The sequence below is a fragment of the Salvelinus namaycush genome, unplaced genomic scaffold (assembly GCF_016432855.1).
Source record: "Salvelinus namaycush isolate Seneca unplaced genomic scaffold, SaNama_1.0 Scaffold96, whole genome shotgun sequence".
Taxonomy (NCBI): Eukaryota; Metazoa; Chordata; class Actinopteri; order Salmoniformes; family Salmonidae; genus Salvelinus; species Salvelinus namaycush.
The window spans coordinates 78,812-104,230 of NW_024061708.1; the positions used below are offsets into that span (position 1 = coordinate 78,812).

At 45.3% G+C, this 25,419-nt stretch overlaps 1 protein-coding gene across 1 annotated transcript in view; it reads right to left on the reverse strand.

Moving 5' to 3' along the window:
• The window catches only part of LOC120043569 (lysine-specific demethylase phf2-like), a gene marked incomplete at its 3' end in the record, with an annotated part of 83,501 nt that extends 63,252 nt beyond the window's left edge, over positions 1 to 20,249 (reverse strand). Inside the window, exons 1-2 of the mRNA XM_038988125.1 lie at positions 19,768 to 20,249; positions 4,910 to 4,995 (exon numbers count right to left, since the gene is read on the reverse strand). Coding sequence (XP_038844053.1) covers positions 4,910 to 4,995; positions 19,768 to 19,865 — 184 coding nt within the window. The remainder of the gene's footprint in view (positions 1 to 4,909; positions 4,996 to 19,767) is intronic.
• Between the last annotated feature and the right edge of the window lie 5,170 nt (positions 20,250 to 25,419).

Genomic DNA, 25,419 nt, shown 5'->3' on the forward strand with positions numbered 1-25,419 from the left:
TACTGACCAGACGCAACAGGGTCCTACTGACTAGACGCCACAGGGTCCTATTGACTAGACGCCACAGGGTCTTACTGACTAGACACCACAGGGTCTTATTGACCAGACACCACAGGGTCCTATTGACTAGACACCACAGGGTCTTATTGACCAGACACCACAGGGTCCTACTGACTAGACGCAACAGGGTCCTACTGACTAGACGCCACAGGGTCCTATTGACTAGACGCCACAGGGTCCTATTGACTAGACACCACAGGGTCCTATTGACTAGACACCACAGGGTCCTATTGACTAGACACCACAGGGTCCTATTGCCTAGACGCCACAGGGTCCTATTGACCAGACACCACAGGGTCCTATTGACTAGACGCCACAGGGTCCTATTGACTAGACGCCACAGGGTCCTATTGACTAGACGCCACAGGGTCCTATTGACTAGACGCCACAGGGTCCTATTGACTAGACACCACAGGGTCCTATTGACTAGACACCACAGGGTCCTATTGCCTAGACGCCACAGGGTCCTATTGACTAGACGCCACAGGGTCCTATTGACTAGACGCCACAGGGTCCTATTGACTAGACGCCACAGGGTCCTATTGACTAGACACCACAGGGTCAGGGTCCTATTGACCAGACACCACAGGGTCCTATTGACTAGACACCACAGGGTCCTATTGACTAGACACCACAGGGTCTTATTGCCTAGACACCACAGGGTCCTATTGACTAGACACCACAGGGTCCTATTGACTAGACACCACAGGGTCTTATTGCCTAGACACCACAGGGTCCTATTGACTAGACACCACAGGGTCCTATTGACTAGACACCACAGGGTCCTATTGACTAGACACCACAGGGTCCTATTGACTAGACACCACAGGGTCCTATTGACTAGACACCACAGGGTCCTATTAACTAGACACCGCAGGGTCCTATTGACTAGACACAACAGGGTCTTATTGCCTAGACACCACAGGGTCCTATTAACTAGACACCACAGGGTCCTATTGACTAGACACCACAGGGTCCTATTAACTAGACACCGCAGGGTCCTATTGACTAGACACAACAGGGTCTTATTGCCTAGACACAACAGGGTCTTATTGCCTAGACACCACAGGGTCCTATTAACTAGACACCACAGGGTCCTATTGACTAGACACCACAGGGTCCTATTGACTAGACACCACAGGGTCCTATTGACTAGACACCACAGGGTCCTATTGACTAGACACCACAGGGTCCTATTGACTAGACACCACAGGGTCCTATTGACTAGACACCACAGGGTCCTATTGACTAGACACCACAGGGTCCTATTGACTAGACACCACAGGGTCCTATTGACTAGACACCACAGGGTCCTATTGACTAGACACCACAGGGTCCTATTGACTAGACACCACAGGGTCCTATTGACTAGACACCACAGGGTCCAATTGCCTAGACACCACAGGGTCCAATTGCCTAGACACCACAGGGTCCTATTGCCTAGACACCACAGGGTCCTATTGACTAGACACCACAGGGTCCTATTGACTAGACACCGCAGGGTCCTATTGACTAGACACCGCAGGGTCCTATTAACTAGACACCACAGGGTCCTATTGACTAGACACCACAGGGTCCTATTGACTAGACACCGCAGGGTCCTATTGACTAGACACCGCAGGGTCCTATTAACTAGACACCGCAGGGTCCTATTGACTAGACACCGCAGGGTCCTATTGACTAGACACCGCAGGGTCTTACTGACTAGACACCGCAGGGTCCTATTGACTAGACACCACAGGGTCCTATTGACTAGACACCACAGGGTCCTATTGACTAGACACCACAGGGTCCTATTGACTAGACACCACAGGGTCCTATTGACTAGACACCACAGGGTCCTATTGACTAGACACCACAGGGTCCTATTGACTAGACACCACAGGGTCCTATTGACTAGACACCACAGGGTCCTATTGACTAGACACCACAGGGTCCTATTGACCAGACACCACAGGGTCCTATTGACTAGACACCACAGGGTCCTACTGACTAGACACCACAGGGTCCTATTGACTAGACACCACAGGGTCCTATTGACTAGACACCACAGGGTCCTATTGACTAGACACCACAGGGTCCTATTGACTAGACACCACAGGGTCCTATTGACTAGACACCACAGGGTCCTATTGACTAGACACCACAGGGTCTTACTGACTAGACACCACAGGGTCCTATTGACTAGACACCACAGGGTTAGGGGTTTGAACCAAACAGACCTGAATGGGGAAAGACTTCCTGAACCTCTCCAATAAGAAACTCTTATTGGCTACGGTGTGCACTAATTAATGAAACCCTGTGTAGTGTCAGCCTGGAGGACTGCAGGTATGACAGGACGAGAGTAGGTACGCCAGAGAGACGGACAGAAAGACCACAGGACGAGAGTAGGTACGCCAGAGAGACGGACAGAAAGACCACAGGACGAGAGTAGGTACGCCAGAGAGACGGGACAGAAAGACCACAGGACGAGAGTAGGTACGCCAGAGAGACGGGACAGAAAGACCACAGGACGAGAGTAGGTACGCCAGAGAGACGGACAGAAAGACCACAGGACGAGAGTAGGTACGCCAGAGAGACGGACAGAAAGACCACAGGACGAGAGTAGGTACGCCAGAGAGACGGGACAGAAAGACCACAGGACGAGAGTAGGTACGCCAGAGAGACGGACAGAAAGACCACAGGACGAGAGTAGGTACGCCAGAGAGACGGGACAGAAAGACCACAGGACGAGAGTAGGTACGCCAGAGAGACGGGACAGAAAGACCACAGGACGAGAGTAGGTACGCCAGAGAGACGGACAGAAAGACCACAGGACGAGAGTAGGTACGCCAGAGAGACGGGACAGAAAGACCACAGGACGAGAGTAGGTACGCCAGAGAGACGGACAGAAAGACCACAGGACGAGAGTAGGTACGCCAGAGAGACGGACAGAAAGACCACAGGACGAGAGTAGGTACGCCAGAGAGACGGGACAGAAAGACCACAGGACGAGAGTAGGTACGCCAGAGAGACGGGACAGAAAGACCACAGGACGAGAGTAGGTACGCCAGAGAGACGGGACAGAAAGACCACAGGACGAGAGTAGGTACGCCAGAGAGACGGGACAGAAAGACCACAGGACGAGAGTAGGTACGCCAGAGAGACGGGACAGAAAGACCACAGGACGAGAGTAGGTACGCCAGAGAGACGGACAGAAAGACCACAGGACGAGAGTAGGTACGCCAGAGAGACGGACAGAAAGACCACAGGACGAGAGTAGGTACGCCAGAGAGACGGACAGAAAGACCACAGGACGAGAGTAGGTACGCCAGAGAGACGGACAGAAAGACCACAGGACGAGAGTAGGTACGCCAGAGAGACGGACAGAAAGACCACAGGACGAGAGTAGGTACGCCAGAGAGACGGACAGAAAGACCACAGGACGAGAGTAGGTACGCCAGAGAGACGGGACAGAAAGACCACAGGACGAGAGTAGGTACGCCAGAGAGACGGACAGAAAGACCACAGGACGAGAGTAGGTACGCCAGAGAGACGGACAGAAAGACCACAGGACGAGAGTAGGTACGCCAGAGAGACGGACAGAAAGACCACAGGACGAGAGTAGGTACGCCAGAGAGACGGACAGAAAGACCACAGGACGAGAGTAGGTACGCCAGAGAGACGGACAGAAAGACCACAGGACGAGAGTAGGTACGCCAGAGAGACGGACAGAAAGACCACAGGACGAGAGTAGGTACGCCAGAGAGACGGACAGAAAGACCACAGGACGAGAGTAGGTACGCCAGAGAGACGGACAGAAAGACCACAGGACGAGAGTAGGTACGCCAGAGAGACGGGACAGAAAGACCACAGGACGAGAGTAGGTACGCCAGAGAGACGGACAGAAAGACCACAGGACGAGAGTAGGTACGCCAGAGAGACGGACAGAAAGACCACAGGACGAGAGTAGGTACGCCAGAGAGACGGGACAGAAAGACCACAGGACGAGAGTAGGTACGCCAGAGAGACGGACAGAAAGACCACAGGACGAGAGTAGGTACGCCAGAGAGACGGACAGAAAGACCACAGGACGAGAGTAGGTACGCCAGAGAGACGGGACAGAAAGACCACAGGACGAGAGTAGGTACGCCAGAGAGACGGGACAGAAAGACCACAGGACGAGAGTAGGTACGCCAGAGAGACGGACAGAAAGACCACAGGACGAGAGTAGGTACGCCAGAGAGACGGACAGAAAGACCACAGGACGAGAGTAGGTACGCCAGAGAGACGGGACAGAAAGACCACAGGACGAGAGTAGGTACGCCAGAGAGACGGGACAGAAAGACCACAGGACGAGAGTAGGTACGCCAGAGAGACGGACAGAAAGACCACAGGACGAGAGTAGGTACGCCAGAGAGACGGACAGAAAGACCACAGGACGAGAGTAGGTACGCCAGAGAGACGGACAGAAAGACCACAGGACGAGAGTAGGTACGCCAGAGAGACGGACAGAAAGACCACAGGACGAGAGTAGGTACGCCAGAGAGACGGACAGAAAGACCACAGGACGAGAGTAGGTACGCCAGAGAGACGGACAGAAAGACCACAGGACGAGAGTAGGTACGCCAGAGAGACGGACAGAAAGACCACAGGACGAGAGTAGGTACGCCAGAGAGACGGACAGAAAGACCACAGGACGAGAGTAGGTACGCCAGAGAGACGGACAGAAAGACCACAGGACGAGAGTAGGTACGCCAGAGAGACGGGACAGAAAGACCACAGGACGAGAGTAGGTACGCCAGAGAGACGGACAGAAAGACCACAGGACGAGAGTAGGTACGCCAGAGAGACGGACAGAAAGACCTACTGGTGGATTTTCCATCGGTTTTCTCACAGTTGGGACAGTGGTAGATGTCGATGTCTGGAGCCTCGTCTTCATCCACACCAACACAGCTGAAACACACAGAGAAATACATCGGCTATATAATATAACACAGCTGAAACACACAGAGAAATACATTGGCTATATAATATAACACAGCTGAAACACACAGAGAAATACATTGGCTATATAATATAACACAGCTGAAACACACAGAGAAATACATTGGCTATATAATATAACACAGCTGAAACACACAGAGAAATACATTGGCTATATAACATAGCTGAAACAGACAGAAATACATTGGCTATATAACATAGCTGAAACAGACAGAAATACATTGGCTATATAACACACAGGCTATATAATATAACACAGCTGAAACACACAGAGAAATACATTGGCAATATAATTTAACACAGCTGAAACACACAGAGAAATACATTGGCTTGCTCCTCAAGAAATGCTGGCGGCCATGACAGAAGCCAAACGTGAGTTGGCTTGGGGGTGTGGTTTGTTGTGGGTGTTTTCTTGGGTGTGTCCTTGCCACCACCAAGACACGCCCCTCTGTCAGAACCTTTCTGGCAGCAGTTTCCCCTCCACTCAGTCACAACAAACACACCTCCTGCAGGTGCAGTTCGATAACTACAGGCAGACGTGTCGGAGGACGCTTTGAAAAGGTCCTACAGAATAATATGAGAAGAACGCAATCGCTGAATTTATTTAGATATTATAAACTAAGTGTTGTGCTATAGGATATACCAAATGTAGAATAAACTATTTACATACAGAGCCTTCAGAAAGTATTCATACCCCTCGACTTATTACACATTTTGTTGTGCCACAGCCTGAAATCAAAACAGTTCTTATCCCCCTCAATTTACACACAATACCCATAATGACAAAGTGAAAACATGATTTTAGAAAATTGTGAAAACGAAATACAGAAATATATTTAAGTCTTACCATAGATTTTCAAGCCGATTTAAGTCAAAACTCTAACTATTCCACTCAGGGACCCTCACTGTCTTCTTGGTAAACAACTCCAGTGTAGATTTGGCCTTGTGTTTTAGGTTATTGTCCTGCTGAAAGGTGAATTTGTCTCCCCAGTGTCTGTTGGAAAGCAGACTGAACCAGGTTTTCCTCTAGGATTTTGCCTGTGCTTAGCTCTATTCCGTTTCTTTTTATCCTGAACAACTCCCTAGTTCTTGCCGATGACAAGCATACCCATAACATGATGCAGCCACTGCCATGCATGAAAATATGAAGAGTGGTACTCGGTGATGTGTTGTGTTTGCCCCAAACATAACGCTTTGTATTCAGGACATAAAGTTTACTTCTTGGCCCCATTTTATGCAGTTTTACTTTAGTGTCTTATTGCAAACAGGATTAATGTTTTAGAATATTTGTACTCTGTGCAGGCTTCCATCTTTTCACTCTGTCATTTAGATTAACATTGTGGAGTAACTCAGTTTTCTCCTACCACAACCATTGAACTCTGTTTTAAAGTCCCCATTGGCCTCATGGTGAAATCCCTGACCGGTTTCCTTCCTCTCCGGCAACTAAGATAGGAAGGACGCCTGTATCTTTGTAGTGACTGTGTGTATTGATACACCATCCAAAGTGTAATTAATAACTTCACCATGCTCAAAGGGATATTCAATGTCTGCTTTTTATTTTAACCCATCTACCAATAGGTGCCCTTCTTTGCGAGGTTTTGGAAAACCTCCATTGGTCTTTGTGGTTGAATCTATGTTCACTGCACGACTGAGGGACCTTACAGATAATTGTATTTGTGGGGTACAGAGGTATTCACTTAAATATCATGTTAAACACTATTATTGAACACTGAGTCCATACAACTTATTATGTGACTTGTTAAGCACATTTTTACTCCTGAACTTATTTAGGCTCCTTATCCTTCCTAACAAAGGGGTTGAATACTTATTGACTCAAGACATTTCAGCTTTAAATTTTTTATGAATTTGTAAACATTTCTAAAAAACACAATACCCCATGATGTGAAAGTGGAATTGTGTGTAGTCCAGGGACAAAGAACTAAATTCAACCCATTTTAAGTGCAGGCTGTAACAATAAAATGTGGGAAAAGTCTACTTTCTGAAGACACTCTAATACCATAGAAGCAGTGTTCTATTACAATAACAATGTGCACCTTTCATCGTTTATTGTCATTCTGTCTGGTTAAAATGGCAAAACCATGGTAACATGTCAGAGTGGTCATACCAGCCTGTCTGGTGATAATGGGGTTACCATGGTAACATGTCAGAGTGGTCATACCAGCCTGTCTGGTGATAATGGGGTTACCGTGGTAACATGTCAGAGTGGTCATACCAGCCTGTCTGGTGATAATGGGGTTACTGTGGTAACATGTCAGAGTGGTCATACCAGCCTGTCTGGTGATAATGGGGTTACTGTGGTAACATGTCAGAGTGGTCATACCAGCCTGTCTGGTGATAATGGGGTTACCATGGTAACATGTCAGAGTGGTCATACCAGCCATATCAGAGACATCAGTATCAGATACATCAGTATCTAGCCTGTCTGTCAGAGTGTGAGGTCTCTGTCCATTCAGAGACATCAGTATCTAGCCTGTCTGTCAGTGCCAGGTCTCTCTCCATTCAGAGACATCAGTATCAGAGACATCAGTATCTAGCCTGTCTGTCAGAGTGCCAGGTCTTTCTCCATTCAGAGACATCAGTATCTAGCCTGTCTGCCAGAGTGTCAGGTCTTTCTCCATTCAGAGACATCAGTATCTAGCCTGTCAGAGTGCCAGGTCTCTCTCCATTCAGAGACATCAGTATCTAGCCTGTCTGTCAGAGTGCCAGGTCTCTGTCCATTCAGAGACATCAGTATCTAGCCTGTCTGTCAGAGTGTGAGGTCTCTGTCCATTCAGAGACATCAGTATCTAGCCTGTCTGTCAGAGTGTCAGGTCTCTCTCCATTCAGAGACATCAGTATCTAGCCTGTCTGTCAGAGTGCCAGGTCTCTCTCCATTCAGAGACATCAGTATCTAGCCTGTCTGTCAGAGTGCCAGGTCTCTGTCCATTCAGAGACATCAGTATCTAGCCTGTCTGTCAGAGTGTCAGGTCTTTCTCCATTCAGAGACATCAGTATCTAGCCTGTCAGAGTGCCAGGTCTCTCTCCATTCAGAGACATCAGTATCTAGCCTGTCTGTCAGAGTGCCAGGTCTCTCTCCATTCAGAGACATCAGTATCTAGCCTGTCTGTCAGAGTGCCAGGTCTCTGTCCATTCAGAGACATCAGTATCTAGCCTGTCTGTCAGCCTGGACTTCCTCACATCAAGTCTCCATGTGCTGGCTCCATATATATTTCAGTGAACACATACACACAGTCACTGTTCTATAACCAATGGCAGTTAAGATAGTACCTGTTTGTGTGTCAGATATGAGCTATGTTGAAACAGATTAAACTAAACACACCTAATACTGTTTTCCCCATTGGAGAGCAGACAAGAGGTGAGGTCTTTGCCAGAGCCTCGTTGATGGGCACAGCAGTGTAGAACAGCTCCTGACCATTCTCTATCAGATATACTGGTCGGTGTCACACACACACACACACACACACACACACACACACACACACACACACACACACACACACGGAGTACTGATTACATTATCAATGGTGGTTGTGATTAGCCTGGTGGAACCAACCAGATCGCTGCATTGACCTTTCTATTTCACTTCAGGTAGAGTGAAAGATTGGTGCACAGTGATCAGGCTGGTTCTACCAGGCTAGGTTATACCCTGGACATGATATGGTGATCAGGCTGGTTCCACCAGGCTAGGTTATACCCTGGACATTATATGGTGATCAGGCTGGTTCCGCCAGGCTAGGTTATACCCTGGACATTATATGGTGATCAGGCTGGTTCCACCAGGCTAGGTTATACCCTGGACATTATATGGTGATCAGGCTGGTTCCACCAGGCTAGGTTATACCCTGGACATTATATGGTGATCAGGCTGGTTCCACCAGGCTAGGTTATACCCTGGACATTATATGGTGATCAGGCTGGTTCCACCAGGCTAGGTTATACCCTGGACATTATATGGTGAACACAGTGATCAGGCTGGTTCCACCAGGCTAGGTTATACCCTGGACATTATATGGTGATCAGGCTGGTTCCACCAGGCTAGGTTATACCCTGGACATTATATGGTGATCAGGCTGGTTCCACCAGGCTAGGTTAGACCCTGGACATTATATGGTGATCAGGCTGGTTCTACCAGGCTAGGTTATACCCTGGACATTATATGGTGAACACAGTGATCAGGCTGGTTCCACCAGGCTAGGTTATACCCTGGACATTATATGGTGATCAGGCTGGTTCCACCAGGCTAGGTTATACCCTGGACATTATATGGTGAACACAGTGATCAGGCTGGTTCTACCAGGCTAGGTTAGACCCTGGACATTATATGGTGATCAGGCTGGTTCCACCAGGCTAGGTTATACCCTGGACATTATATGGTGATCAGGCTGGTTCCACCAGGCTAGGTTATACCCTGGACATTATATGGTGAACACAGTGATCAGGCTGGTTCTACCAGGCTAGGTTATACCCTGGACATTATATGGTGATCAGGCTGGTTCCACCAGGCTAGGTTATACCCTGGACATTATATGGTGAACACAGTGATCAGGCTGGTTCCACCAGGCTAGGTTATACCCTGGACATTATATGGTGATCAGGCTGGTTCCACCAGGCTAGGTTATACCCTGGACATTATATGGTGATCAGGCTGGTTCCACCAGGCTAGGTTAGACCCTGGACATTATATGGTGATCAGGCTGGTTCTACCAGGCTAGGTTATACCCTGGACATTATATGGTGAACACAGTGATCAGGCTGGTTCCACCAGGCTAGGTTATACCCTGGACATTATATGGTGATCAGGCTGGTTCCACCAGGCTAGGTTATACCCTGGACATTATATGGTGATCAGGCTGGTTCCACCAGGCTAGGTTATACCCTGGACATTATATGGTGATCAGGCTGGTTCCACCAGGCTAGGTTATACCCTGGACATTATATGGTGATCAGGCTGGTTCCACCAGGCTAGGTTATACCCTGGACATTATATGGTCACCAGGCTAGGTTATACCCTGGACATTATATGGTGAACACAGTGATCAGGCTGGTTCCACCAGGCTAGGTTATACCCTGGACATTATATGGTGATCAGGCTGGTTCCACCAGGCTAGGTTATACCCTGGACATTATATGGTGAACACAGTGATCAGGCTGGTTCCACCAGGCTAGGTTATACCCTGGACATTATATGGTGATCAGGCTGGTTCCACCAGGCTAGGTTATACCCTGGACATTATATGGTGAACACAGTGATCAGGCTGGTTCCACCAGGCTAGGTTATACCCTGGACATTATATGGGAACACAGAAATACTAGGCTACATGAACACAGCTGGAACACAGAGAAATACGAGGCTACATGAACACAGCTGGAACACAGAGAAATACGAGGCTACATGAACACAGCTGGAACACAGAGAAATACGAGGCTACATGAACAGAGCTGGAACACAGAGAAATACGAGGCTACATGAACACAGCTGGAACACAGAAATACGAGGCGACATGAACAGAGCTGGAACACAGAGAAATACGAGGCTACATGAACACAGCTGGAACACAGAAAAGAGGGCATCAGTATAGAAATCAATATCTATTTTAAATAGACTCTGATAACAATGATAAACAAGGACACCCATCTGTCCATGTGGAGCAATAACCATAACTTTATTAGCCACTAGCCAGTCCAAGCTTCCTCACGCTACAGAAACAGGTTTAGGCTCCTGCCCTATGGGCCGTCCCCCGGAGCAGGTTACGTCCAGGACCGTCCCCCGGAGCAGGTTACGTCCAGGACCGTCCCCCGGAGCAGGTTACGTCCAGGACCGCCCCCCGGAGCAGGTTACGTCCAGGACCGCCCCCCGGAGCAGGTTACGTCCAGGACCGCCCCCCGGAGCAGGTTACGTCCAGGACCGCCCCCCGGAGCAGGTTACGTCCAGGACCGCCCCCCGGAGCAGGTTACGTCCAGGACCGCCCCCCGGAGCAGGTTACGTCCAGGACCGCCCCCCGGAGCAGGTTACGTCCAGGACCGCCCCCCGGAGCAGGTTACGTCCAGGACCGTCCCCCGGAGCAGGTTACGTCCAGGACCGTCCCCCGGAGCAGGTTACGTCCAGGACCGTCCCCCGGAGCAGGTTACGTCCAGGACCGTCCCCCGGAGCAGGTTACGTCCAGGACCGCCCCCCGGAACAGGTTACGTCCAGGACTGCCCCCCCGGAGCAGGTTACGTCCAGGACCGCCCCCCGGAGCAGGTTACGTCCAGGACCGTCCCCCGGAGCAGGTTACGTCCCCCGGAGCAGGTATCCTTCCTAACTTAGTTGCCGGAGAGGAAGGAAACCGCTCAGGGATTTCACCATGAGGCCGATGGGGACTTTAAAACGGAGTTAAATGGTTATGGTAGGAGAAAACTGAGTTACTCCACAATGTTAACCTAAATGACAGAGTGAAAAGATGGAAGCCTGCACAGAATACAAATATTCCAAAACATTAATCCTGTTTGCAATAAGACACTAAAGTAAAATTGCATAAAATGGGGCCAAGAATACAAGTACCGAGTACCACTCTTCATATTTTCATGCATGGCAGTGGCTGTTATGAGTATGCTTGTCATCAGCAAGGGCTAGGGAGTTTTTTTAGGATAAAAAGAAACGGAATAGAGCTAAGCACAGGCTAAATCCTAGAGGAAAACCTGGTTCAGTCTGCATTCCAACAGACACCGGGAGACAAATGCACCTTTCAGCAGGACAATAACTTAAAACACAAGGCCAAATATACGGTGGTGTTGCTTTTGAAGAAGACAGTGAGGGTTCCTGAGTGGCCTAGTTACATTTTTGACCTAAATTGAAGAATTTAAAAAAGAATAATGTGCAAATATTGTACAATCCAGGTGTGGAAAGCTCTTAGAGACTTACCCAGAAAGACTCACAGCTCTTAGAGAGTTACCCAGAAAGACTCACAGCTCTTAGAGACTCACCCAGAAAGACTCACAGCTCTTAGAGACTTACCCAGAAAGACTCACAGCTCTTAGAGACTCACCCAGAAAGACTCACAGCTCTTAGAGACTCACCCAGAAAGACTCACAGCTCTTAGAGACTCACCCAGAAAGACTCACAGCTCTTAGAGACTTACCCAGAAAGACTCACAGCTCTTAGAGACTTACCCAGAAAGACTCACAGCTCTTAGAGACTTACCCAGAAAGACTCACAGCTCTTAGAGATTTACCCAGAAAGACTCACAGCTCTTAGAGATTTACCCAGAAAGACTCACAGCTCTTAGAGACTCACCCAGAAAGACTCACAGCTCTTAGAGACTTACCCAGAAACACTCACAGCTCTTAGAGACTTACCCAGAAAGACTCACAGCTCTTAGAGAGTTACCCAGAAAGACCCTCAGCTCTTAGAGAGTTACCCAGAAAGACCCTCAGCTCTTAGAGAGTTACCCAGAAAGACCCTCAGCTCTTAGAGAGTTACCCAGAAAGACCCTCAGCTCTTAGAGAGTTACCCAGAAAGACCCACAGCTCTTAGAGACTTACCCAGAAAGACTCACAGCTCTTAGAGACTCACCCAGAAAGCCTCACAGCTCTTAGAGACTCACCCAGAAAGACTCACAGCTCTTAGAGACTCACCCAGAAAGACTCACAGCTCATAGAGACTCACCCAGAAAGACTCACAGCTCTTAGAGACTCACCCAGAAAGACTCACAGCTGTAATCGCTGCCAAAGGTGATTTTAACACGTATTGACTCAGTGGTGTGAATACTGATGTAAAAGGAGATATTTCTATCTATGTTCAGGCTGAAACAACTAAAAGCCTGTAAATATTATAAAACTGCATTTTCTGAGACATCTTGACTAATCATTTTAACTGACAAGTAAACACGTCTGACAGATTTAAGTCAAAGTGTTTGAATCCTTTCTGAAGACACTGGACATGAATTGGTGTAGTGGACACGAGTCAGTCACCTGTTCACCATGAATTGGTGTAGTGGACACGAGTCGTCACCTGTTCACCATGAATTGGTGTAGTGGACACGAGTCAGTCACCTGTACGTGTTCACCATGAATTGGTGTAGTGGACACGAGTCAGTCACCTGTTCACCATGAATTGGTGTAGTGGACACGAGTCGGTCACCTGTTCACCATGAATTGGTGTAGTGGACACGAGTCAGTCACCTGTACATGATGACGCGATGACGTAGCCCCCACCAATTTTATCTTGGTCTTATGATCGAGACGTTTTTTATCCCCCCCCACCACAGGAGACCCGGGTTCATATCTTATTAGACCTCATTAACACATCAATTACAACATCCGTAACAAGTCAGATCGGATAGGCCTTGATGGTTCATATAGGCTAGTCTGTTTAATTTGCAGCAATAACCTGTAATACACCTAAATAACAGCCTTATTCATTATGATAGAAGGTATGATGCAATGTTACTGAGAGCTGCCAGACATCAACCTACCCTGTCTCACTCCCCACTGACACAACCAGGAGAGTTAACAACGGTAGCTCTATGTTAGGAGTGAAACTGAAAGTAAAACGCTTCTGTAATCTGACAAGACAATATACATGTCTGATCTGATAGATATAGTTCATAACAGCTTTATATGCAGTCAGTGACAAGCTGTACATCATGTCATTATGACAGAACGTTACTAAGCACTGAGAGCAGCCAGACAACACAGACAGTAGACTGCAGGCTAAGAGAAAAGCAACACGATACTGATATCTGACTAAACAATACAGAATGAGCAAACCACCATGGGTAAACCACCATGGGCAAACCACCATGGGCAAACCACCACGAGCAAACCACCACGGGCAAACCACCACGGGCAAACCACCACGGGCAAACCACCACGAGCAAACCACCACGGGCAAACCACCACGGGCAAACCACCACGGGCAAACCACCACGGGCAAACCACCACGGGCAAACCACCACGGGCAAACCACCACGGGTAAACCACCATGGGTAAACCACCATGGGCAAACCACCATGGGTAAACCACCATGAGCAAACCACTATGGGCAAACACCTGCTGGTCATCTATGAACATTTTAAACATCTTGGCCATGTTCTGTTATAATCTCCACCCGGCACAGCCAGAAGAGGACTGGCCACCCCTCAGCCTGGTTCCTCTCTAGGTTTCTTCCTAGGTTCCTGCCTTTCTAGGGAGTTTTTCCTAGCCACCGTGCTTCTACACCTGCATTGCTTGCTGTTTGGGGTTTTAGGCTGGGTTTCTGTACAGCACTTTGAGATATCAGCTGATGTACGAAGGGCTATATAAATACATTTGATTTGATTTGATGGGCAAACGACCATGGGTAAAACTGATAAGGGAAACGCTACCCACACCTTACATCAATTCAATGTAATATCTCATCTTGGTCTAGAAATATGATCAAGTTTAGAAACTGAAATGTCCATATTGGTTTAGCTTGATGCTGCAGGCCAGACCAGGTTACTGTGTCTACCATGAACACATTACTCTACTGTCAACAGTCCCAGTCTTCCCAACAGTCCCAGTCATCCCAACAGTCCCAGTCTTCCCAACAGTCCCAGTCTTCCCAACAGTCCCAGTCTTCCCAACAGTCCCAGTCTTCCCAACAGTCCCAGTCTTCCCAACAGTCCCAGTCATCCCAACAGTCCCAGTCATCCCAACAGTCCCAGTCTCCCCAACAGTCCCAGTCTTCCCAACAGTCCCAGTCATCCCAACAGTCCCAGTCTTCCCAACAGTCCCAGTCATCCCAACAGTCCCAGTCATCCCAACAGTCCCAGTCATCCCAACAGTCCCAGTCATCCCAACAGTCCCAGTCTTCCCAACAGTCCCAGTCTTCCCAACAGTCCCAGTCTTCCCAACAGTCCCAGTCATCCCAACAGTCCCAGTCATCCCAACAGTCCCAGTCATCCCAACAGTCCCAGTCTTCCCAGTACATTGAATCATGTAGTAGTGACAGACTGACTGACAGGTGAATAACTAACAGCAGAGAGACAGACAGGTGAATAACTAACAGCAGAGAAACAGACAGGTGAATAACTAACAGCACAGAAACAGACAGGTGAATAACTAACAGCACAGAGACAGACAGGTGAATAACTAACAGCACAGAGACAGACAGGTGAATAACTAACAGCAGAGAAACAGACAGGTGAATAACTAACAGCACAGAGACAGACAGGTGAATAACTAACAGCACAGACAGGTGAATAACTAACAGCACAGAGACAGACAGGTGAATAACTAACAGCAGAGAGACAGACAGGTGAATAACTAACAGCAGAGAGACAGACAGGTGAATAACTAACAGCAGAGAAACAGACAGGTGAATAACTAACAGCAGAGAAACAGACAGGTGAATAACTAACAGCACAGAGACAGACAGGTGAATAACTAACAGCACAGAGACAGACAGGTGAATAACTAACAGCACAGAGACAGACAGGTGAATAACTAACAGCACAGAGACAGACAGGTGAATAACTAACAGCAGAGAAACAGACAGGTGAATAACTAACAGCACAGAGACAGACAGGTGAATAACTAACAGCACAGAGACAGACAGGTGAATAACTAACAGCACAGAGACAGACAGGTGAATAACTAACAGCAGAGAAACAGACAGGTGAATAACTAACAGCACAGAGACAGACATGTGAATAACTAACAGCAGAGAGACAGACAGGTGAATAACTAACAGCACAGAGACAGGCAGGTGAATAACTAACAGCACAGAGACAGACAGGTGAATAACTAAGAGCAGAGAGACAGACAGGTGAATAACTAACAGCAGAGAGACAGACAGGTGAATAACTAACAGCACAGAGACAGACAGGTGAATAACTAACAGCACAGAGACAGACAGGTGAATAACTAACAGCACAGAGACAGACAGGTGAATAACTAACAGCACAGAGACAGACAGGTGAATAACTAACAGCAGAGAGACAGACAGGTGAATAACTAACAGCAGAGAGACAGACAGGTGAATAACTAACAGCACAGAGACAGACAGGTGAATAACTAACAGCAGAGAGACAGACAGGTGAATAACTAACAGCACAGAGACAGACAGGTGAATAACTAACAGCACAGAGACAGACAGGTGAATAACTAACAGCACAGAGACAGACAGGTGAATAACTAACAGCAGAGAGACAGACAGGTGAATAACTAACAGCACAGAGACAGGCAGGTGAATAACTAACAGCACAGAGACAGACAGGTGAATAACTAACAGCACAGAGACAGACAGGTGAATAACTAACAGCACAGAGACAGACAGGTGAATAACTAACAGCAGAGAGACAGACAGGTGAATAACTAACAGCAGAGAGACAGACAGGTGAATAACTAACAGCACAGAGACAGACAGGTGAATAACTAACAGCACAGAGACAGACAGGTGAATAACTAACAGCACAGAGACAGACAGGTGAATAACTAACAGCACAGAGACAGACAGGTGAATAACTAACAGCAGAGAGACAGACAGGTGAATAACTAACAGCACAGAGACAGACAGGTGAATAACTAACAGCACAGAGACAGACAGGTGAATAACTAACAGCACAGAGACAGGCAGGTGAATAACTAACAGCACAGAGACAGACAGGTGAATAACTAACAGCACAGAGACAGACAGGTGAATAACTAACAGCAGAGAGACAGACAGGTGAATAACTAACAGCACAGAGACAGACAGGTGAATAACTAACAGCACAGAGACAGACAGGTGAATAACTAACAGCAGAGAGACAGACAGGTGAATAACTAACAGCACAGAGACAGACAGGTGAATAACTAACAGCACAGAGACAGACAGGTGAATAACTAACAGCACAGAGACAGACAGGTGAATAACTAACAGCAGAGAGACAGACAGGTGAATAACTAACAGCACAGAGACAGACAGGTGAATAACTAACAGCACAGAGACAGACAGGTGAATAACTAACAGCACAGAGACAGGCAGGTGAATAACTAACAGCACAGAGACAGACAGGTGAATAACTAACAGCACAGAGACAGACAGGTGAATAACTAACAGCAGAGAGACAGACAGGTGAATAACTAACAGCACAGAGACAGACAGGTGAATAACTAACAGCACAGAGACAGACAGGTGAATAACTAACAGCACAGAGACAGACAGGTGAATAACTAACAGCACAGAGACAGACAGGTGAATAACTAACAGCACAGAGACAGACAGGTGAATAACTAACAGCACAGAGACAGACAGGTGAATAACTAACAGCACAGAGACAGACAGGTGAATAACTAACAGCACAGAGACAGACAGGTGAATAACTAACAGCACAGAGACAGACAGGTGAATAACTAACAGCAGAGAGACAGACAGGTGAATAACTAACAGCACAGAGACAGACAGGTGAATAACTAACAGCACAGAGACAGACAGGTGAATAACTAACAGCAGAGAGACAGACAGGTGAATAACTAACAGCACAGAGACAGACAGGTGAATAACTAACAGCACAGAGACAGACAGGTGAATAACTAACAGCACAGAGACAGACAGGTGAATAACTAACAGCAGAGAGACAGACAGGTGAATAACTAACAGCACAGAGACAGACAGGTGAATAACTAACAGCACAGAGACAGACAGGTGAATAACTAACAGCACAGAGACAGGCAGGTGAATAACTAACAGCACAGAGACAGACAGGTGAATAACTAACAGCACAGAGACAGACAGGTGAATAACTAACAGCAGAGAGACAGACAGGTGAATAACTAACAGCACAGAGACAGACAGGTGAATAACTAACAGCACAGAGACAGACAGGTGAATAACTAACAGCACAGAGACAGACAGGTGAATAACTAACAGCACAGAGACAGACAGGTGAATAACTAACAGCACAGAGACAGACAGGTGAATAACTAACAGCACAGAGACAGACAGGTGAATAACTAACAGCACAGAGACAGACAGGTGAATAACTAACAGCACAGAGACAGACAGGTGAATAACTAACAGCAGAGAGACAGACAGGTGAATAACTAACAGCACAGAGACAGCAAATGAGAGAGGGAATCATCATGTCTGACCTGTTCAATCAATTATGTAAATACATTGATCACGTATCAGCTATTAAATATGCACACTACCAGGCATGTTGGGGATGAACTAATAGCCTAGCCTACTTAGTGTAATAGTAGTTTAACACGATATTGTACTTAGCTAGTTCTGTAAGGGCACCCCCTTTAGTATGAAGAGTGAATTATAGAGACCATATTATGGGTTATTAGGCTACTACATTCAACAGTGTCAAGCTAGGGACAATAGCTAATGTGCCATCATCATCATAAAAAGGCTAGATAGCATCCATAAATAAGCACAATATATCAGCCGAGACCTCCAGGTGGACGTGCATTGCTCGCATCGGCCACGTTTCGTGATATTCAGGCGAATAATAAGGCATCGCTAGACTCGCATCGATGATTTTAGCGATATATTTGTTGTAAACGAATGTTCGTCGGGTGATCCAGTACATTGTAGCAGGCAGCGGAATTACACATTATATCCAGCCTTGTACAGAAGGGTTAACGTTACCGCGCGTAAATATCTTCCTTTCATTTGAAACGCCTGTTTACTATTTTCTGTTTAGAATAAGTGATCGAAATAGAAAATGATCCGATTCCCACCATTAGTTAGGGTTTGCTGCCCTATATTTGGGGACATTAAACGTACAAAGGACATCACCACAAAAACGAAATGGAGCGAAAAAAGACGCGGCAGACTTCCATTATTATCGGCGAATAGAGTCGTTTCAAATACATGACGTGTAGATGTGCAAATGACTTGAAGGTTACATTTTTCCAGTAAAAAAATCTAGACAGTCAACAAAGCAACGCTGCAACGTCTATCAATGGGCAAGCCGACTAAACTCAACCGCTCCGTTTAGACGGAGTTGAGCAGCGACTAGTGAGGGCGCAGTTCCGACGTTAAAATACAATGAAGTTCTCAAAAACCAGGGATTTCAGCACCCAAAGAAAGGCATTATCCTGTGTAAATATCGGCTATTCTTTGGGTGCTGAAATCCGTAGTTTAAAGAATATATAAACTCTATTTATGTGACGTTTGAACTCCAGTCCACTCACACTAGTCGCCGCACAACTCCATCATAAATCGTGGAGTTGAGTTTATTCGGCTATCAAAGGGAATTCAAACTGCCTGGCTGGACGGGAGCGGGCTATTGTCAGAGGAGAGTTGGGCTTGTGCTTTTCTAAACGGTTTTACAACGTGACCAAGCAATAAAACAATCAAAGTGCCAAATAAAAGACGCCGTTCCGATGTGATTTGAACGGTGGGACATGTGAACATGATGTAGACTGAAAAGCGTCTCGGCGGTCTGTTGTAGACACCAACTGTTCCGTTCTGTCCGACAATGCTACTGTAGCCACACGACATACAGCTGGGGAAATGCTCGTGGAAATACAACTAAATCATCCAAACAGTTGAATATTAAAATGACTACATTGCTGGGAGAAACATGTTTTTGCGCTAATGTCACAACCGAGTCATGTATATTTAACTCCGCCTTCTTCAAGCGGCCTCGCTCTTGTGCTAATTCAGATGTGGACAGAGTGCAACAAACTGTCAAACCACAAAAACACCCGGATAAATACAATGCAAACGGACACAAAATCACCCCAATAGGTTGAAACAATTACCTTCCGTGAAACCAGTCCTTGCAGGCATCACATTCGATCATAAACTGAGTAACGTCGTACGGCAATCTGCAGATGCAATATACTGGTACAGTCGCCATGTTTGATCATTGACAACAACGTCGGATAGGAGGGAGAGACCGGGGCAGCAGCAACTCTCTGCAACAAAATACAAGATGAAAACCTTCCACAAGCACAAGCTAGCCCGTTCCGTTGGACATTAATTGAAATCCCAAAAGCCAACCATCCGCTGATGTTGCATTGAGGTGGTTATCGTGTTGATGATGTAGCGCCGAGGTCGATAACGTTCCTGAGATGCATCATTGTTTTCCTGCCCCCTGCTCGCTGTACAGTATTGAACCGCTCACAAACCGACTGAAAATCTATTCTTGTTGCATTGTAATATCTGTTACGTCAGCGTGGAAAACCGTCCATTGCTCTTCGCTGGCTCGCATCAGATGAATGAATCTCACGAACGGTGCAGCTGTTTCAGCGGGGATCCCGGGACGTTCCAAATCGTTAAGCGTTATTCGTACGGTTGTCGGTAGAGAAATTGACCGATGTTTACCTGCTCGATCAAATATAGATTGTGTCCGTATCACCGCGGGACATAACGGAGATGAGATGGAGCCAACCGTTATCATGATTATAATGCATCCATATATATATAACATAGATTTTCGTCTTATATCAATCCGTTTTAATTAACATAAATATATTATTGAATAAAAAATAAATATAACCAGCTGTTTATCTCCCTATTTATACTCTGCGCTGCATGCAACAAAAAAAAAGCTATATCAAAATGTAATTATCAATTTCATAATGTATTACTTTATTAAATAGTGATGGATCAAAATGAAGTAAAAGAGCGTTTATTTTCCAGTAGGTGGTATTGACACACTTGAGCCCTTGAACATGACTTTCATGCCACATAAGAGTCACCGGATGAAGGCGTCTTCTGTACTGGGGACTTTTGTTAAGCGCCCCGCTGCTCGGTCTGAACATTAACACGTATCGCTTGCAGTACGGTTTTGAAAGCACAAGAACCTGATCTTTCATATCAGCAAGAAGAAGTAAAAAAATGTTCAATTGATACACGCATTTATAGGGTTAGTGTTTGTGCTTCCATGCGCCCATATCTCCACGTTACAGCGGGTTTACGAAGACAAAAGTTAGACAGACCACCTAATGAACGTTAGCTATCTAGCATGTGTTTAATAACGGAAGGTCGCCAGAAACGCGTCCGCTGCAACTGTGATAAAGCCGGTTAAGACCGTGCAGTAAGAGTATATTTTTCATTTGTGAAATAATTTTATTGTGATATGAAAGTTAAGGGCTTTTGTGTTTCTAGAACCGTACCGGAATTGATAATCGATTCACGTTGAGATGGACTATTTGACTGGCAGAGTCAGTCTACCTCTGAAAAGAACATACAAGGTCCTTGGACCTTAAGGGATAATGGTAGGTTCCTTAAGAGTACATCTTGGACTAACACACTATGAGATCAAACAGGGTAGAGACTGAAATTATAATTAGTGGTTTGAAGTGTAATTGACTTTTCCTTAGACCATTACAGATTAATTACACAGTCATCCGATTGTTTCTCTGACTGAATTAGCTACAGTGGATTGCTGTGAATAGCTACTGCACATTTAAACGACATTGATACATTGTATTATTATGAATGAATCTGCTACACAGGTCCGAGTCAGCAACGACAGAATTACTGTGGTGTATAAAAATGTCTATTCTCCATTTTGTTATACTTTGTGAAAAATGTCAAAGATTGGATCACACAAAAAAAGATAGATATTAGCCACAAAAAAAACTGATATGATGTATTATATGATAATAAAAAAGCAAATTATACTAAAATAATATAATTTTATTAAGCATTGTAAGTTGCATTCAATTGCCTTCAAATACATCACACTCAATCATCAACCAACAGTAGTTCATTCTTTAACAACCCATATGAGTTAGGCAGAAAAATTCTTGTCAACTTACGTCAAGGTATCCTATATAGCTCTTACATACTCATATCCTATATAGCTCTTGCAGGGGGGGGGGGGCTGGGGGTACACCGTTTCTCTGTTTACTAGAGTGTGAAGAAAAGCTTCAGGAGAATTACATGGAAAAAGTAGTTATTAATGATTCTGGTAACAGAAGTACAATAAGTCTGAGTTAAACACTAAAAGTAAATATCCAAATGTACTTGATGCTAAAGTCTCTCTGAGGGGCATCGTGCCAACTCAGCTACATAAAAGGGGCTTCTTCAAATCAAAGCATTTCATAAACAGTTTTTTATTTTTATTTTTAATATGCCTGCGTTTCAAGTGGCACCTTTTTCCCTATGCATTGCATTACCTTTGACCTTTGACCAGGGCCCATTAGGGACACTACTTTCCAGAGTCCCACTGGACCCGTATCACAACTCTCCGTCTCCCTGGCAACAGAGAACAGTAAAAGTCAATATGTTTAAAAAAAAAAGGTGACGCTGAATCTCCCAGCATTCCAAAGTAGTGCATCACATAGGGAATATAGTTCCATAGTTAGAGAGATGGGTTACTAATATCAATAGCAGAAAACGGCAACAGAGCACAGTAAGGAGTAGTACATCAGGGTTATTAACAATATTCAAAGTTGGCTAGAATAGATACATGAAGTCTAGTTTGTTGTTGTGGTTGATTAAATCCCAATATCACGATACATTTAAAAAGGTTAGAGTAGATCATTTGATTGGTGACTATAACAGTTATACCAGCCTGGTAACGCTGACTATTAACCTCTGTATTTAGACGAGCCAGCGGCCTCAGTTCTCTATGTCGGGATGGGGGTGGCGGGGAGGGGACAACATGCATCATAACTACGCACCGTTTAAAATGGTGGAACCATGCAGAAAGTGGAGTTGAAACGGATAGCGGTAGTAACTATGTTGGATCGTCAAGGAAACCACATTGTTCGCTGACGCCTGGCGGTTTGACATACATCAGGGTTGATTGGTTGGTTGAAGAACTGTTTAGCATCTTTTTTTGATTTGTTTTTAAATAACTGTTTTATTTCTTGAAATGTTTATTTTTTTTTTTAATAATAGCTAAAGTATAACATATAGGCTAGGTAAATAAAGATGCAGGGGTTTTAATCTACTACAGTAATTAATCATTTAAACAACGTCTGCAGATCTGAACACAATAAGGAACCACTGCGATCAGAGCCCTATATATAACCTTGTATATACGTATAGGACCTAATGGTATATAACATACAGTGCCTTCAGCAAGTATTCACACCCCTTGACTTTCCCACATTTTGTTTTGTGACCAAGTGAGATTAAAATGGATTTAATTGTGATTTTTTTTTTTTTTTTTTGTCAACGATCTACACAAAATACTCTGCAATGTCAAAGTGGAAGAAAAATTCTAACATTTGTAAATAAATAAAAAATGTTTAAAAAAAAATGTATGGACAAGAAAACACTAATATATTTTGATTAGATAAGTATTAAACCCCCTGAGTCAATAGATGTTAGAATCACTTTTGGCAGCAATTACAGCTGTGTGTCTTTCTGGGTAAGTCTAAGAGCTGTGAGTCTTTCTGGGTAAGTCTAAGAGCTGTGAGTCTTTCTGGGTAAGTCTAAGAGCTGTGAGTCTTTCTGGGTAAGTCTCTAAGAGCTTTGGACACCTAATATTTGCACATTATTCTTTTTTTAAATTCTTCAAGTTAGGTCAAGTTGGTTGTTGATCATTGCTAGACAGACATTTTTAAGTTTTGCCATAGATTTTCGAGCCGATTTAAATTAAAACTGTAATTAGGCCACTCAGGAACATTCACTGTCTTCTTGGTAAGCAACTCCAATGTACATTTGGCCTTGTGTTTCAGGTTATTGTCCTGCTGAAAGGTGAATTTGTCTCCCAGTGTCTGTTGGAAAGCAGACAACCAGGTTTTCCTCTAGGATTTTGCCTGTGCTTAGCTCTATTCCGTTTAATTTCATCATAACAAAATCCCTAGTCTCTGACGATGACAAGCATACCCATAACATGATGCAGCCACCACCATCCTTGAAAATATGAAGAGTGGTACTCAGTGATGTGTTGGAATTGCCCCAAACTGTTCATTTCTTTGCCATATTTTTTGCAGTTTTACTTTAGTGTCTCATTGCAAACAGGATGCAAGTTTTGGAATATTCTGTACATGCTTCCTTCTTTTCACTCTGTCATTTAGGTTAGTATTGTGGAGTAACTACAATGTTGTTGATCCATCCTCAGTTTTCTCCTATCACAGCCATTAAACTCTGTTTTAAAGTCACTATTGGCCTCATGGTGAAATCCCTGAGCGGTTTCCTTCCTCTCCGGCAACTGAGTTAGGAAGGACGCCTGTATCTTTGTAGTGACTGGGTATAAAGTGTAATTAATAACTTCACCATGCTCAAAGGGATATTCAATGTCTCCATTTTCTTTTTACCCATCTACCAATCGGTGCCCTTCTTCGCGATGCATTGAAAAACCTCCCTGGTTTTTGTGGTTGAAAATGTGTTTGAAATTCACTGCTCGACTGAGGGATCTTACCAGTGGAGGCTGCTGAGGGGAGGACGGCTCATAATAATGGCTGAAACGGAGCATATGGAATGGCATCAAACGCATGGAAACCATGTCTTTGATACCATACCAGGTATTTCGCTCCATCCATTACCACGAGCCCGTGTCACCAGCCTCCTGTGGACCTTATAGATAATTGAATGTGTGGGGTACAGAGATGAGGTAGTCGTTAAAAAAAATCATGAAAAACTATTTCACAGAGTGAATCCATGCAACTTATTTAGGCATCGCCATAACAAAGGGGTTGAATACTTATTGACTCAAGACATTTCAGCTTTTCATTTTTAACGAATTTGTAAACACAAAAAAAAATAAAAAAAATAATCCACTTTGACATAATATGTGTGTAGGCCAGAGACAAAACATTTCAATTTCATCTATTTTAAATTCAGGCTGAAACAACAAAATGTGGAAAAAGTCAAGGGATATGAATACTTCCTGAAGGCTGTGTATTTATATATCCTACTGGCTCTGACTGGGATGACTCTGGGAGGACTGGGAGGACTCTAAGAGGACTGTGTGTATGTACCAAATGGCACCCTATTCTTTATAGTGCACTACTATAGTTGCCATGGTGCTCTAGTTGCAGCCTAAGCAGAGAGCTCCTGTACATTTTGTAAATATTTGTAATAATTAATTGTTTTTATAGCCTTTTTCCCACAAACATTTATGAATTAACTATTGATTTAGTTTATTATTGTAGTCTGAATAGTTTGAATCCAGCACATTCAAGACTGAAGTTGGCGGTTCGTTTTTGGCTAGCTAATGTTAGCTGGCTAGCATGCAATGGTTTGATTCAATGACGCCAACTGTCCGGAGGTTGAGGATGGAGAGAAGCCTGAATACAGAGATGTACAGATGGCTATGACTGTATGGAGGACTAATGCCCAATTCACATTAACCGTAAGCACTGCTACATTGGGCCTGATGTCATTCATTTGAATGGGGACCGTCCACAACGGAGAGGAATCACAACGCCCACTTGAGGTTAACGGCTCAGTTGCAAGATGGACACCGCGTACTTTAAATATTTACAAACTGTGCGTCTTCAGTCCCT